The sequence below is a fragment of the Apis laboriosa genome, unplaced genomic scaffold (assembly GCF_014066325.1).
Source record: "Apis laboriosa isolate Shangri-la unplaced genomic scaffold, ASM1406632v1 scaffold29_cov151, whole genome shotgun sequence".
Classification (NCBI taxonomy): Eukaryota; Metazoa; Arthropoda; class Insecta; order Hymenoptera; family Apidae; genus Apis; species Apis laboriosa.
This window is the reverse complement of record NW_025222728.1, coordinates 749,296-766,106: the sequence shown is the minus strand read 5'-3', so window position 1 is coordinate 766,106 and position 16,811 is coordinate 749,296. Positions and strand designations below refer to the sequence as shown.

Below are 16,811 nucleotides of genomic sequence, written 5' to 3'. Positions count from 1 at the left end.
CCAAACGTGCAAACAGGGGAAGGGGGAGGGGTGGCGGTGTTTTAAAACAAACATCGAAAGCGAGACGCGGCTGATCGCCCATGGAAAATCAAAGTTCCACCCTTTGGAAAGTTTTCGGTATTAAGTCGAGTGTACAGTCGCTCGACTTTATCGGCAATCTCTGATCTACTTAACCCCTTGCTTCTCCGTGTACGAGATTTAGCTATGCATTATCGAGGGCCTCTCCTCAAAGGGCTCGAACCTCCCTCTCTCTTCGTTTCTTCGATCCCTCTTGGCCCAGATATTTGAACGGGGGTTAAATCCTCGGCCATCGTCGAAATATTTTCCTCCCTTTCCGTTGATTAAACGGGGGATCTTGTCGGCTTGCTACGCGCGAAAATCCACCTACTGGTGGGACGGAGTTAAGCTACCGGACCAGCAGCTTTTACCTCGAGGAGGATGGATCTCGAGGAGTACGAGAGGCGGCGAGGGTGTCTCTTTTAATTAAAAACTCGGGCAATTAGAGTACGGATAATCAAGAAACGGCGCGCTCCCGAGAAACGCGGCTTGGCCCGCCTCGACGACCCTTTCCAACGAATACGCGAGGAGAGTTAATGAACTGATTAATCAATTAGCTCGCGCACTGGATCTTTCTGTTGATTGTCGCGTGTACACAACCTTGCCTGCCCCTTCGTGCTTGCCGATATTTCGTTTTTTAAGTCGCGGGGCGGATCGATGGAACGACTCGAGAAACTCGGGAGCGAAATCAATTAGCTCGGCGATCTCCAAGCTTTCGAAATCCTCCCCGCTCAAGGAATCGAATAAATTTTCACCAACCACGTATCGCGTAGCCTGGCCAATGATAAAAACACGAGAGAAGCGCGCCTTATCTCCGGAGAGGAAGAACGACGCCGAAACGTAACCCTTCGCTAGCTTTGATTCGATTGGCCTTTTCTTTGACGCCAGACGGAAAATCTATTTCGTTATTACTCTCATCAACGGCGGCAAAGAATATTTAAGTCACTTTGAAAGATCGCTTTTCAAACACGCGAAGTTATCGAAGAGGGAGAGGGGAGGGAAAAAGTAAAAGTTTCTCGTCCCTGGTTTTTCGCATAAATACGCGCGCCATCCTTGGTCGTCCGTTGCAATTTTCTTCCCTTCCTTGTCCCCTCATGCCCCCAATTCCAAGTCTTGGAACGTTCGGTTCGGCAGAAAGGATCGGTCGTGAGACGACCATATATACCATATATATATGTGTGTGTGTGTATATATATATATATATATATATAGCTTTTCGTATCGATCCTCGGCACTTTTGCCAGCGGTTATCGGCCAACTTAGTGGATTCTTTTTCAAGAGATTTTCGAGGAGAGCGAGGAACGCGTGAGGGGTGGATTGGCTGGCTTGAAAATCGGTTTTGTCGTCGAGTGGTAGCGATATTGGTCCCCTTTCAACGGACTGATTCTTTTATTTTTGAATCGGCGAAAATTCCATCGCGGATCCCATCGTCGAATTTCCAATGCGTGTTCGAGGCATAAGCGGGTGAATGAAAATGGCCGGGTAACCCGACACTGTCTTCCAAAAAATCATAGTGGAATCGTGAACTCACCGAGCTCTTTTTTATTACGCCACTGTTCCTCGATCGCGCGTATCGAACAACGAAAACAGAACGTTTTTCGTTTGTTAATAGTATAGTACATATATATATACGTATATACAACTCTCTGATAATCATTTCGTTTCTTCGTACTTTTTAAAAAGCTTCGACTAAATGAGCAACTGTGTAATTTAAGATTTTACAGTTTCGAAGATAAAAAGTTTTCTTTATCTCGTCGAGTCTTAACCAAGAAGTATATACACACATATATATATATATCGAAGTACGCGTATATCTCTACGTTAGAAGAAGAAAGACAAACTATTAACTTTGGACAAGAAGCTCACCTTAGATATAGGAAGGACAGCCTGTATGTCGTCCTTCTGTATCTCGAGACGAACCTGGAGCTTCCGCCTCTCGGCGTGATGATGATGATGATGCTGCTGCATCTGTCTCTGCTGCAGCCTCTGCTGCAGCTGATCCATCCCGTTCAACTGGGACCCGTTGTCGAAAGCGTAACGCACGCTCCACACGATCCGACCACCGTCCCAATTCCCCTCCATCCCCTCCTCGCTCGCCTCCAGAAGCATCGTCAGGATCTCCTCCGCCGATCTGGAAATGACAAAGACGACGCGTTCTTACCTTAGATGGGTCTCCCCGATTTCGGGGGAATAATTATAGCCTGTGTGTGCAAGATTCATTGGCCCGAATGTTCCAATTCCCCTCGTAATCGATAACGTTCGAACACGCGCGCGATACCGATGGATGAATTATTTCCATCTCTTCGAGGATCAGTTTTCACTGACGAGAGATTTTCTGAGAATCGATATATATATATATATATTTCAGAATTTCGGTCGCTCGAAATTACGATCGAGTGGAGCGAAACGTCAAAGTTCATCAAGGTTGTAACAGTTGGCTTCAATGGTGGGAAGGAGGAGCAAACGAGAGAACGAGAAGAGAAGTTGGAGAACGTTAAAGCATCATCGTATCCGGTATTTATCAAGGGTGGAAGAGAAGGTAACGAGAATTTCGTTGAACAATCAACGAGACTCGCGTCAAGGGTATTTCCAGTTACAAGTCGTTGGTGTTACGTAACACGTCGCAACGTGGTCGCGTTACAAAGTGTTTCCATCCATCGATCCCGAGTCGAACTTAGCGGCCCCGTTTAAATCGAGGAAGAAATCGACCGGTTATTAGGTAGACGACGAGGTTTTCTTTACGATTCGGTACAACCCTCTTCCCCACCAATTTTCCCAATTTGAAAATTTCCAGAGAATTTCGCTGCTCGAGTCGCAAGAATCGTTTTAACACGAGTTTAAACACGAAAGTTTCGACATCTCGAAGAAAAAAAAAGAAAAAAAGAAAAATGAAAAAAGAAAGACGAGATATGTCGATTTGAGATAGATTAAGAAAAGCGATTGAAAAATTAGAATTGAGCAGACAATGAGTTAGTGGAATAGAAATTGTAACGTGATCCAAGAGGAGTAAATGGGGGGAAAGGAATAAAATTAGCGAAAGAGGCGGGGCACGAAGGAAAGCGGGGTCGATCGATCCGAGAAAACGATAGTGAGATCTTTAAAAATGAGTGTCTTATTGAGAACAAAGGTCACGAGTATTGCGTAGTGTTTCAGCATCCTCGCGATCGATGATCCAAAACCGTGGCTAATAAACTATTTACTAATTTCATAAAGTAAAAACCATGCGGAGGGAAGGGAAAATCAAAACGGATCGTTGCAGAGGCGATAACGCCGTCTAGAATGCGCAGCGATTCTCACTCGCTCGTAAATTCGCGCCTCGATTTCCGACACCGACGATAAAATCTCTTTCTCCAATTCTCTCTCCCTTCCTCAAAACTCCACTCCTTTCCACGGTTTACGGTGTCGTTTGCATATTTCCGGACCCTATTACCTTCCACAGAGATAACCTTTTCAATCTGGAATCCCCCATTTTTTCACGCGTCCGAAAAATTGTTTCTTGAATTTCGCAAAGAGGATCGCTCCCAGCGCCACTTACTACCGAAAAGCTTCGAGAAATACTCGTGGCAACGAGATTACGCGCGCCGCAAGGAATATAATATGTGGCTATACGCGACGATAATCCGATGATCTTGGATCCCCGGCTCCATTGAGCGCCACTGATCTTTCGATGCACCAAGTCCTCCTCTCGATCGCGAGTTTATCGGTCAGTCCGGCGGCACTTACGTATAAGACGCTATAAAAGACCGAGGCCGAATAGACGTGCCGACGAGTTTGATATCGCGGACGGAGCTGGTGAATTATTTTCGCGAGATGCGAGGTCCCATCGAATTAATCGTAGTGCTGTCCGTCGTGCTCGTCTCGACGATCATCATCGAAGCGCATCCCTTGGCCGATCTGATCGAGCAACAGAATGTGGAGGAAGCGCAAGGGAGGACAGCCGTGGGGAAGCAGGCTGACTCGTCCTCCAGCCAAGAAGATAGCAGCAGCGAGGAAAAAAGGGCGAAGGATAAGGCTAAGAGGGAGACTGGCGACGTCGTACAGATTTTAACGGAGGAAGGAGAAGAAGGAACCTTGCCCGCTAGGTTGGAGCGATCGGCCAAGAAGAAATGCAACAAGGACGACGACGACGACGACGACAGCAGCAGCAGCAGTAGCAGCAGTAGCAGCAGCAGTAGCAGCAGTTCCAGCGATGACGACGACGATAAGAAGAGGTCGAAGAAGAAGAAGAAGAAGAACGACAACGACGACGACGACGACGACGACGATAGCGACGATAGCGACGACGATGATTGCAAGAGGCGCAAAAAGTCGAGGAGGAAGGGCGGTTGCAACCGAGACAGCGATGACGATGACAGCGATGACAATGATTGCAAGAGACGCAAGAAGTCGAGGAAGAAGGGCGGTTGCAACCGAGACAGCGATGACGATGACAGCGATGACAATGATTGCGGGAGACGCAAGAAGAAGAAGAGGGGCGACTGCAATGGCAACGATGACGACGATGACAACGATAACAACGATGGCAACCATAGCAACGATGGCAACCATAGCAACGATGGCAACCATAGCAACGATAAAAACGATAACAACGATAACAATGGGAGCGACGATGATTGCAAAAATAGAATATGCACAAGAAAGTACAAGAGAGATGTTGATGGACAGGACAATGATTCAGCGAGCAAATCCTCTTCCGAAGAGAAGAATAACCCCGATAAAAAAAGACAAAAGAAATCAAATAATAGTGATCTCTTTAACTTCGTAGAAAGCGATTTTCATACTTTATTTAGGACACGAGAAAATTGAAGAGGGTTGGAAGAAACGGAAAAGAAGAAACACGCGAAAACGCGGACGAACGTCGTAATTTACGAGGGGAAAAATGCAGCGAGTGCCGCAATATGTATTCTGTTTATTACGAATTGCTCGTTCGTAGATAACGCAAATTTAAAAAAAAAAAAAAAAAAATAAATAAAATAGAATAAAATATGTTGCATCACTTATTTCATCATAGATAATGTGTATCGCATCATTCTTTTTCTGTATATTCTATCAATATATATGTATATATTTATGACTTATGACTGACGTTTTTCTTCTTTAAAAATTGCTATGATAAATAAAGTGTGCCTTTAGATTAATCTTTATTTCCCGTTTCTCCTCTCCTAAGTTTTATTATATACGTGGAATTTCGTGAAATCGAGAAAGATCTCGATCACAAAAATCGTAAAAAAATCGTAAACGCACTTACGCGCTTGGTAATCGGGAGGCATTCTCCTTTCGCCTAGCGGTGAACGTAGCGATCGTGTTCTTCGCGTTGATCTTGCTGTCGACGATCCAGTCCGGGTTGCTGGACGATGCGTCCAAGATTTTCACGCCGGATTTCACTCTGGCCCTGTAAAAATTAACAAAAAAAAAAAAAAAAGGTCTTCGTCAATCGCGATATCTAGCGCGGATAATAAATCCTTTTTTTGTCACTTTCTTGCCCTCCCCCTCCCCCACACGCTCGCGAATCGAGCGTGATATATCATTCGGAAAGCGAATTCGATGCGAAGAAACGGTCGCCGTCGAGGCGAATCGCGAGGCGAGGCGAGCGGCAAGAAAAACGAGGCGAAGTAAAAAATCGGGAGGAAGAAACGATGGAAGGGGGGAAAAAATGTGACGGAAGACGGCGATGGAAAAGGGAAACGGTCGAACGCGGAAAAGACGGAGACGGAGAGGTTCAAGGGTGAAATAATAACCCGCTACTTTTTCCAATAACCGTGAGCATAATCGAATCGATGCACAACGCGGCAATTATCGGCTCAACTTGTTGGAATAATACGGACACACCTCGTCAATTTTTCCAACCTCCCCTCGCTTCTTTCAATTATCCTATTCGACTACGTCGACTGCGAGCATATCGGATTTTCGTCCGACCTCCTCCTCAGTTCTCACGCCCCCGTTCCAATAATATTCCCGCGCGAATTCGAAACCGCGGAATTAAACGCAAAGAAATGACGCGATTTCGAAGAATGTGAAGGGGAAGGAAAGCAGCCACCCGGTCGGTGAAACAGGATAAAGGATAGACTTACGTAAGAATTTTCAATTTTGCATCGGGTTACACGCCACGTTTCTCCGTCGTGGCGTGTATCTGTAATCTCCATCGTGACATTTCGCGAAAAAAAAAAAAAAGAAGAAGAAGAAAAGAAACATCCTATCCGCGGTATGCACGTAAATGGAAATACAACTCGAACACCTCCTTCCCCCTCGCTCGCTCGTCTTATCCTCTCGATTACAAAGTACCGAGATTGGAAATTGAATTTCCTCGAGCTCGATGAAATATGGCCGGTGAAGCTGGCTATTCGCGTTTAGACAAATCGTTCGCTTCGGACGAGGGACGGCCTACGTATTTTTTTTGTTTTTTTTCCCCCCCTCCCGAGGCATTGGCGCGCATACGCGGCCGTCGATCGTCCACCACTCGACGTGCCTCTCTGTCTCTCTGTTTCTCTCTCTCTCGATTCCGAGCAACACCCCTCCGCTAGAAAATCCGACCTGCTGTTCTTGTTTGCGTATTTGAAAAATATTTTTCGCTCGTTCGATTCGATTACGGGTCGAGGGTCATCCCGCGCGTCGCGCACGCGATAACAAAGATACATCGAATACGTGACGCTGGCGGACATCGATACGAAACGGTGAAAAAATCCGGTGAAAGAATGAAAGGGAGTTGGTAGTAAAAAATTAAAGTCAAAAAGGAATTCGAATTGCGAGAACGGGAGCGAGGAACGGATCGATCGAACGGATGACGCTTCTCTCTCTCTCGCCTTGGTGGCTATATTCCACGAAATATAACCATCACCGTGGCGTGGTTATCGGCCGTATCGGCGATATCACGACGCGAAAGAAACTCTCCGCGCGTATGAAAGCGCGAGGAATCGTCGCAAGATTGTGATTTAAAAAACGGAGAAGATCGAGGAGAGGGGCGCGATATCGAGACGATTAATAACGAGATATGAAATCTCTTGGTTGGGAACGAGAGTAATTAAAACGGCCCTGAAAACGGCGGATTAATGTCGACAGTCGAGCCGGTCCGCTAATGCGTTTTAATCAGAGGCGTGATGTGTTACACGCGCGCGTTGCCTTCTGAATCTTCTTCGTTGAAAAGATAATAATAATAAAAAATAAATAACTAAAAATATTAATCCTCGTCGTAATTAAAAATCGAATTCTTCGTCGCGATTATCGATCAAATATTTCTATATCATCCAACTGTATGGATGATGGGCGGAAAGGAGAGAGAAAATAAAAAAACTTCTTTTGATCTCGTTCGAAAAAATTCGCTGCCAAATACGAACAGAATTAAACGAGGAAACGACGGTGGAACGATCGAACGAAACTAAATGTCGCGCGCGATACCAAAAAAAAAGAAAGAAAAGAAAAGAAAAGAAAAAAAAGCTCGACGACGTTGGCTTCGTCACTCGAAAGGACATTTGCCTGGCGTCGCGACGCCGGCTCGCCTACGCTCTCTTCGAGTCTTTGCTCCCGAGAATTCACGCTCCAGTTACGTGACCGGGTCACGGGGTCGGAGTTACGGGGAAGTTACGATGCGCGAGGATGGCTGCCGTCTATCCGACGCCACGCTAGATAAATATCTACGCTGCGCTCCTCTCCCCTCCACCCTCCGCCTCGCGCCTCGCGCCCCAATCGGGTATCGGCTCGTATCTTTCGCGGTTCGTTTACGGGAACCATGCCCTCGAGTTTGTTGCTACGAGCGCGTTCGAGGCGCATTCGCGTTTTTTTTTTTTTTTTTTTTTACGAGATCCTCGCGGGGAATTTTCGACGAGGAGGCGAGGAGAGGGGAGGAGAATTTTACGCGATCCTCGTTTCCCCCCCTTTTCCGACGGTGAAAACGCGCAGTTACAATTTTCAATGCTCGTGTGTCTCTGCGTGTCGTTATTTCTCCGCTTTCGGGTCAGGTAATATCCTCGTTTTCCTTTCCCTCCCCCCCCTTTCCTCGTCGCGCGCGAACAGAACGTAGTAGAGTAGTAATAGTAATTGGAACTGGAATTTTCCTCCCTTCACGCGCGTCCTTTCTCTCCGCTTTTTTCCTTTTTCAGAATATAACTCTATATACGCGATTATTGGAAAAACAGAAGTCATCGGAGTAGACGCGAGATCGATACGCGTCGGCCGAATTATATGGTGAAAAGAAATAATAGGGGAAATAGGTATGCGCGAACGAATGCGGGGGAAAACGGATCGTTAATTCGACGAAACGAGAGAATTCGATGAATTCGATTTACCGGACCGAGTAAGTCTTCCGTTTCCAGCCCCGCGGACCTGCGCTCGGGGGATCGATAGGGTTTGGTCAAGGGGAACGGGAACACCGACCTAGAGAGAGAGAGAGCTCGTCTTTTTCCAAATCGAATTACACCTGTTCGAGGCCGATTATTCGAAGCGAAACGAACGAACCCCCTCGAGCGAGCCGAGCTAATTAACTTAACCTCGCGTTTGCCCCGAATTAGGGTTGCGTTCGCTCGCGATATTCGCTCGTGAAAGATGGCTGCTGGCCATCCATTCTCCCGAAGGGGAGGCTAGCCATCCGTTTAACCGGGGTGGGGCGCGGGAATTGGCCGGTCGTTCGAAAAGAACCGGCGATGCAAAAGGGTGTGCATCCCTTCGCGTCCTCCCTTCGTAACCTCTCCCTCCCTTCCCCCGCGCCAAGAACACGAAACGGCGACAAAACGAAACGTCGCATCGACGTGCAATTACAACGTTGGACTCGAGTTATTTCCGCGGGGCGATCGGCCCTTGCATTTACATACAAATCGGCGACGTGCAAAGCGGCTGTTATCGGGCCGATCTGAAGAGAGAGAGAGAGAGAGAGAGAGAGAGAGAGAGAGAGAGAAAGAGGAGAGCTGGGCGAATCGCATTGATGAACGGCCGGCGTCGGGCTGCGGCCACAATTTATTCAATGACTGCTACGACTCGATGCGATCGATCCCCAAACGAAACGGACGCGTCCCGCTCGATTGCGTAACGCCGATCCGCCGCGAGGAACGTTCGCTCGATTAAGCTTCGCAACGTGTCACCGATAATTCGACCGATAATTCGACGAATCGAAACCGAGAAAGAGAGAGAGAGAGAGATGTTTCGAAGAGATCCGCGAATATCGAGAACTGCGGTAAATGTCTGGCCGGGAGCGGTCGGATTATACGAAATTCCTGACTGACGTGGAACCCGATAATACCTCCCTCCCTCTCCGTTCTAAAAATAAAACGTCGATTCTTGGAGGAAGTCGGGGCCGCGATACGCGAAATAAATCAACGTTTTCTTTTTCCTTCTCTTTTTTAGATAAGAGGGAAAACCGAAAGAAAGAGGCGGGCGAGAGAAGATTAGTTTTATCTGGCAAGGTCGAAGCGCGAACGCGCTCCAACGAAATTTGAACTCCCTCGAATTTCTAGGCGAGAGGATCGCGACACCTTTAACAGATTTCTCGTTAGGGGATAAGGTTTAATTCGTTCCCTCCCCAGGAAACTGATATTTCCTCGCGAATCTATTCTCTCGATACGATCTTCCCATTCCGGCGTGGATATCGATCACAGCGCGGGCACCGATTTCGTTCCCGAAAAAAACGGGAACGATTCGAGAATGGGGAAAAAATTGCCCCGAGGAAATTGATTCCATCTCGGCCGATGGATTCATCTCGGGGAAGATTTCGGGAGGAAGAATTTCGAAACGGTTAGAAGAAGCGTCTCGTTTCGTCACGCTCGCGTTTCTTTCTTCCACGGAGGGATACGGTTTCTCGGGTGCCAGAAAAATTGGGTCGAAGGAAAATTGGGACGTGAATCCCAAAATGAATTTAACCGTTTCTTTTTTTCTTTTCTTTTTCCCCACCACGAATCAGACTCGACGATGCCAATTATCGAGCCGATTTCGAATCGAAGCGCGAGAATTCGGGTCACGACGAAACTGGTCGAAGTAATGGGACACCGATTGCACCGATGTCACGAGTCCGTGGAATCGCTTATGCGAGCACGAGCGGAATGCCACGAGGGGGAAAACTGTCGAGAGAGTTTACTAACAATGGAAAAGTTGTAACTTTGCGCGGGGGTGCTCGACAATTCGTCCAATTAGAAAATTTTTCTCCCTCCCCCGCCCTAGTTTCCTGCCTCCCGGGGCGCGTTTTGAAACTGTTTTCGAGGATGTTCGCGAGCGCGCGCGCGCAAAAAAGGAAAAAAGGAACAAAGCGAATTTCGAGCTCGGTATATTTCATCGTGCGGTTTCAAATACCGGAAAAACGGTATGGAAGTTGGCAAATAGTATATATATATATATATATACAAGCAACGAGTATCTTGAACTTGAAACAGGAAGGGGGGGGGGCGATACGAAAAAGCCCCCCACGAACATTCGCGCGCAATCTCGAACCGCTAAATTCCCTTCCCCCCTCTCCCGTTGCGAAAAATGCTTCGTCTTTTTCGTAATTACTTTTCCAACGATTGGCGAGAAACGAAAGAAATTGGGAGAGATTGGAGAGCCGTCCCCGACGATTTGAAATATAACTCACCGCGAACAATTCTATCGAGAGAAAGAAAAAGAAAGAGAAAAAGAGAGAGAGAGAAAATAGTTTCTCACCTAAGGTATACTGCGATGACGAGCGGCGCCCTTTCCTGCCTCGGGTCGGTGGTCTTGGACGGATGAAGGAACGCCGGGACGTGCAAGCGGGACCTCGGATAGAGGGGGCCGTGCGGTACCAGAAGTGTGAGCGAATCGTCGGCCTTGAGCTCCTTGTAATCGGCCCGGTTCGGAGCGAGGGGCACCTGACCGAGCGGCGTGACGGGTTGAATCTGGACCCTCGGCCTGCAGAAGGCTGCCCCGTTGTCGGCCGAGCCTGCCTCCTCCGTCCGTGGCTCGAGCACGGAGTAGGCGACCTGCACGAGCCTGGGCAGGCTCTTGGCGACCTTGACCCGGCCGGAAGCGTCCGGTGGTGGTAACGGTGCCCACCAATCGGCAGGTATCGTGATCTGCGCCAAGCAAACTCCGTTCTCCCCGTCCGGGCTGCAGGCTGCCGTTAGAGCGGAAGTGGACGACGAACTCGAGAAAGAGGAAGCGGAGGAGGAGGAGGAGGAGGAGGAGGAGGATGGGGAAGACGAAGAGGAGTAAGCTCTTCCGCTGTTTCTATTGACGGTGGTCCTAGACGGGGTGGCCAGGCTCGCGTGAAGAACCACGCACACTCTCTGATGGCGGGCAAGAAGCAACTGGCGCCTTCCGCCTGCCTCGCTTCCGGCGTGGAACAGTACTCTAAGCACGGGCGAGTCGCGGGGCACGCTGTTCCCGACCAGATGGGCGGACATGTCCAGGTGGCGGGCGCCCAACTCCTGCGCGTCCAGAATCGTCGCAGCCGTCAGATTCCGCCTCGTTTCCGGGCCGGGCAGCGCGTCCAATGGATCCGGCACGATGTAACGGGCGGGCACGGTTTGCTTCGTGCTAAATGGGCCGTAAGTCGCCCGCACGGACACCGGCTCGCTCGTCTGAAACACGGTGAATTTGTCTATCGAGAGGACGGAGCCAGGCGCAGGCGATGGGACCCCGTTCGATAACGTCCCCGTAGATGGAGATATCGCCGAGATGGAATCCCCTCTCACGGGATAGTATTGCCTCGGTATGTGCTTCAGGAAAAATCCGCCATCTTTGTTCTCGAAGTGAACCTCCACCGAGGCCGCCACGTCTGAAAATTCCAATCGATTGTTCGAATTAGCGGTTAGTTGCAAAAGTAGGTCCTGGAGATGGAAAGGTAGAGAGGGCGGGATGATTTTAAAAAAAGGATCTATCTATCTCTCGAGGAGAAAAGATAACGGAAGGCTTCCACCGAGACTCCAAGCTCGAACGAATTTCGTTACAGGATAGTAGGATGCGGCCATTTTTCTTGTATAATAATTTTTTTAATAAATCTACCCCTACGTAGGGTACGACGTTTCGTAGCAAAATGAAGCAATTTTCAAAATTTACGCGTTAAATTAGCGTAGAACACGGCGAAGCACTTCGGATCCATTATTCGAGTCCGAAAGAAACTCGGGACGATGTTCGACCCGACCCCGGAGGCCTGCTCTGCTTATTGCACAGGGGAATCTCGAGGCTGAACCGGGAATTGCCGATAAAGATTCTCCAGATAAAAGTTCGAGTGGAAAGTCGTGTAGAAATATCAACGGATATTCCCGGATATATATACAACGGGAGGTATATTTCGTTATCGGCATCGGCCCTCCGTTTCGATCAAGTCGAAAGTCGAGTGGACAGACTTCTTCGATAAAGCGTAGTCGGGAAATTTGGCTCGGTCGGTTTGGGAAACAAAGTTCGTGTACTTGTGCGCTTTCGAAAGTGCACACGGGTGAGGTGAGGGGAGGGAGAAGTTGTAAATCGGGGAGGCGAGGCGTGGCGCGGCTGCGCTCGATCCGGACATAAATTTCCGGGGAAATCCTCCGCTAAGCGCCAGCTGCCCGCGCCACCCTCCAGAAACGGAGGAGGAAAACGCGCGGAAAGGTGAGGCCAAATTTCGACTCCTCTCGTTTATCTCTCCTCCTTTCTATTCTTGCATAGATGCGATCCTTTCTTTCCCTCCGTTGCAGAGAAAGAAAAGCGACGATATCTGCGCATATTTCTAAGTTCTAATATATATATTCTACAGGTATTTGGGCGGTGTCTCGATTCCTTTGAGCAAACTAGTTATTTTCCGTTATTTTATTAAATCAAGTTTCAACATCGATTTCGAATTCGATCGGATAAATAATTCGATCGAAGGGATCTTCAATATTTTATCAATACTTGCGAAGATCGAACCATTGGTACACTTTCGGTTTGCTTTTGTCCACCGTGTAGTTAAGACAACGACCCCCGACACTACGAAGAAGATCATTGAAAAAGTTGAGATCAAGTTTTCCCTTTCGTCCATTCTCTCCGTCACTTTTATTCATTTCGCACGCGAAATCGAATATCACGCGCGCAAATCACGCTTACTTACCTCTTACCGCATCCGGTGACAGGATGCTCCAATTTGTAACATTTCGTGTCTATCAGATTGAAGTACATCTGTCCTACGAAATACGAGCTAATCGTGTCCGCCGAATTTTTAAGACAATCGTAGAACTTGTCGTCACAGTCGCACGACAACCTGTTGAAAAATATTTCCCATTCTTTCGTTATCATTCTTTCCCATCCGAGTAGCCGTAATAATAATAACAAGCCGTAATGATAATAACAACAATAACAAAAAATAATAACGAATGCTTCTCTCTTCTCTTCCCTTCGAAAAGAAAAAAATTCCACGACCCTTTTATTTCAACGTGGTCGCCGAATACATATCCACGAGTGATTCACGCGAGGTGTAGCAGCCGGCCAGTCACGCCTACAATTCGCGCGCGGCCTAATCGCTCGCAATTTCTCACCGTTCTCGCCGGAGAAACGTTCGATCGGGAAAAATTCCGCGTGGGCGTTCACGCGAGGCCGGCATTAAGCGGCGATCGTTCGCGCGCCGCCCGTCAATCCCCGTCCGTCAGCCGAGGAATGGAACCCTCGCGTGGGTCCAACGCGATAAGAAAGAAGGAAGGAAGGAAGGGAAGAGAGAGAGCAACGGAGGTTCAACGGAGCGGCCGGTTGAGAACCGGCAATCGCAATCGGCACGCTCGGGGGAAAGCGTCGCTCACCTCGCCAAGGGGTGAGGAAGAGGTGGTTCGAAAGCGGCGCGAAAAGGGGGAGAGCGAACGAATGTAGCGAGGGAATGTATCGAGAGGGAACCTGGTGTGGGAGGCGGTGTTGGTCAGGCCGTGCTTCGATTCGCCAGCTGACATCACGTCCGGGCACATGTCGTGGCTTCGACAGCATGCATCCGTGTGCTTGAACCGACCCAGCTCGTTCGGACTGGACGACACGTTACCGTGTCCGCACCATAACGTTCCTGACGCAACAAATAAACACGAGAAGAATGTGAAGAGCGTGAAGAGACGATCGACCCGATCCCTCCTCTATATATTATACTCTCTCTTACCTGGGTATATTATCCGTTCTTCCAACTCGTTATCCCCGATCCTATCCCTGATCTGCCATCCGTGAGCAGGGAGGAAGAGAGCGACAAGGAACAACGATCCAAGAACGACTTGCATCGTGGAACAGGAAGAAGAGGAGGAGGAGGAGGAGGAGAAGGAGAAGATGGAAAGGAGGAAAAGAGAATGGTCGAGGAGCGAGGCGAAAAGCGGTTCCTTCCGGTGATATTCAATTGTACGAGAGCACAACCGTGTGCGGCCGTTCCTCCACCTTATATGAGAAAGCCCTCCCCCTTTTTTTTTTTTTACGACCCAGTTTCACGGCGCCTAATCGTGAAAATTACGCGCGATAACCGCAACGAAATTTGAAACACGGGAAAAAACGAGTCCGGAAAGGGGAGGAGGGAGAGGCTAATGGCTAGAATTCGGGCTCGAATCTGTCCAAGCGTCGCCGACAGGAATCTAAAATAGCCCTGTAAATCTAGAATGTGCATAAATTTAACGGCTTAATTTATGCGCGCCGAGTTGCCTAAAATGTAAACAACCTGCGTGCGTTTCGTGATCGCGGATTATCTTTCCGCGGCGCGTGAATGAAACGTATGCACGATGGAAACGCGCCATTTTATCGATCGCCGCGCTCACGATCACGTATTTAACGATTCGATCATGCGTCACGAGTCACGTTGGCCGATCACGAAAACCAGAAGAGGAGCGAGGAGGAAAGGAAGCGCGTGCATCCAGCGCGTCCAACGTGCAGGGGAAACCCCGCAGCAACACGTGTCTCTTTCCGCGTCTCCCTTCCCAAGCAAGAAGAAAATTCGACGAAGACACGATAACAGATGGATGGATACGATACGTGTATACTTTTTTTTCTTTCTTTCATCGAACGAACAGTTACATACATTATGCATACGGTAGACATCGTGACAATCGAGGGCTATCGATTGCAACAAGTCGGAAGGTTGTCGTAAAGGTGATCGTCGAGATCCGGACAAAGGAAGTGCCTGATATTCCGCGGCCCGACCAGCCCTTCTTGGCGACGAGCGCAATCCGCCAGCCACAGGCCAACCGCCGTAATACGATTTTCCGAGACGGGTGGGCCGATCCCCTTCACGAGAAAATACGTATCCAGAGTGCCATCCTTCACCTCCTGTTTCATTCTATCCAGAAACTCGATGAAAGGGTCGATGGGCGGGGGAGTAGGTATGCGTTCGATAACCGGCTCCATACATTCGCAAATACCGCGGAGGATATCCTCGAGACCGATCGGTTCGTAATCGTAGATTTCGTCGTACGGCACCATCTCCTCGATCTCCTCTTCCCCGAAATAGAATTCATCGTCTTTCTCGTAAGGGAAGTCCACGTTCATGAAATCATCCGCGTTGGCATGGAAATCGGAAATGGTGAATTTTCCATCGTATTGCACGATCGGGTTACCCACGCTCTAAACGATAAATGTTTAATACACGATATATATCGATGATATATTCGTGAATCTTTGGGGAGGATTGATTTCTTTGATTGAAAAAAAAAAAAGGCTGTTCGATGTGGAAAAATTTGCATTTTTAATCGATTCTCACGTTTGTTTCCAAGAGGTGTCAACACCCTCACTCGCGAAGATAAAAAGAAAATTTTCGAACCTCCGAACGCGTCTCTGGGGAACGATTTTAAGACCTTTTCCTCGCTCGGTTGGCGAGGAAAAATCGAAATATTTAACCGACGACGACGAGCAAACGGGTAAACTCGTTTCCCGAAATCAAAGGGAAATTAAAGGGAAATCAGGTATATCCATCCAATCGGTAAGCGGCGTTCAGCATTCGTTACCGATGGCACGATTAATCCCCGCCGAGAACGCTTTTATCCAGAGGCTTTTATCCACGGCTTGCATTTTTTTTCTCTTTTCTTTTCCTTTCTTTTCTTTTTTTTTTTTTTTTTACACCACATCCGTTCCCGCGATATCTCTACGCGATATCCGCATCGTCGTTTTTACCTTTGGATTCTCGCTCCGATCCGTCGATTTAGGCTCGGTGCCGTCCGGAACAGGCGTCACCTGATGCACTTCATCGTCTATTGGAGGGCATTCCGTCCAAATTCGCATGATATCCGACGATTCGGTCTCGCTAGGCCCGTACTCGTATACGATCTCCTCCTTCATCTCGTCCTAAGCCCGAAAGTTCGATCGAAAAAGAAAAAAGAGAGAGATAGAAACACGTGGTTCGTTCCGTTCGAGGAAGAGAGGAAAAACACCTGGTCAAAGGCGAGCCGGTATCGAATACGATCGATTTTCAACTGTTGAGTTGATTCGAGAGGGAGGGAGGGAAGCGGAAGGAAGGGAGGAGGAAGCTGGAGGGTGGTTAAAATATGCTACAATCGGAACGACGTACTGTAAATTTGCGCTACGCGTTGGCGATTCGCCGTCCACGCGGAGGGATGGAAAGGGGATGGAAAGGGGGGCGAACACCCGGTTCGACGCATCAAGTAATTATTTCCCCCGGCCCCGTTTCTATTGCGCGCGATTTCCATTTGCATCGGTGCGTTATTAACGAAATTATATTTGGTCATCGATGGGGGGGAGGAGGGAGAGGGAGAGCACTCGACGAAGCTAGCCCCATCGGTCAGGTTTGCTCACGCTCTCCCTTTTCCGTCCCATTAATCGCGTACGATCCCGAAACGCTCGAAAAATCATCGATCGTCGGTCGACGGTAATCTCGGACAAATCGCCGTTGGATGTACTACTGG

The 16,811-nt window shown here is 48.5% G+C and overlaps 4 protein-coding genes across 5 annotated transcripts in view; 1 reads left to right on the top strand and 3 right to left on the bottom strand.

Annotated features, from left to right (window-relative positions):
* The window catches only part of LOC122714337 (transmembrane protein 132C), a 54,319-nt gene that overhangs the window by 9,733 nt on the left and 27,775 nt on the right, over positions 1 to 16,811 (bottom strand). For both annotated transcript variants that reach the window (XM_043935596.1, XM_043935597.1), the window contains exons 2-4: positions 10,672 to 11,764; positions 5,306 to 5,449; positions 1,924 to 2,188 (exon numbers count right to left, since the gene is read on the bottom strand). In XM_043935596.1, coding sequence (XP_043791531.1) covers positions 1,924 to 2,188; positions 5,306 to 5,449; positions 10,672 to 11,764 — 1,502 coding nt within the window. The remainder of the gene's footprint in view (positions 1 to 1,923; positions 2,189 to 5,305; positions 5,450 to 10,671; positions 11,765 to 16,811) is intronic.
* LOC122714339 (dentin sialophosphoprotein-like) lies at positions 3,785 to 5,135 on the top strand. Its single transcript, XM_043935601.1, has one exon. It carries the CDS (start codon positions 3,868 to 3,870, stop codon positions 4,861 to 4,863), a length of 996 nt encoding a protein of 331 aa, XP_043791536.1. The 5' UTR covers positions 3,785 to 3,867; the 3' UTR covers positions 4,864 to 5,135.
* On the bottom strand, positions 12,760 to 14,486 carry LOC122714343 (phospholipase A2). Its single transcript, XM_043935604.1, has 4 exons — positions 14,078 to 14,486; positions 13,828 to 13,987; positions 13,055 to 13,204; positions 12,760 to 12,933 (listed from the first exon to the last, which is right to left on the bottom strand). Exons 1-4 carry the CDS (start codon positions 14,190 to 14,192, stop codon positions 12,852 to 12,854), a joined length of 507 nt encoding a protein of 168 aa, XP_043791539.1. The 5' UTR covers positions 14,193 to 14,486; the 3' UTR covers positions 12,760 to 12,851.
* Positions 14,836 to 15,611, bottom strand: LOC122714344. The gene has a single exon (XM_043935605.1). The coding sequence runs from the start codon at positions 15,439 to 15,441 to the stop codon at positions 15,010 to 15,012; it is 432 nt and encodes a 143-aa protein (XP_043791540.1). The 5' UTR covers positions 15,442 to 15,611; the 3' UTR covers positions 14,836 to 15,009.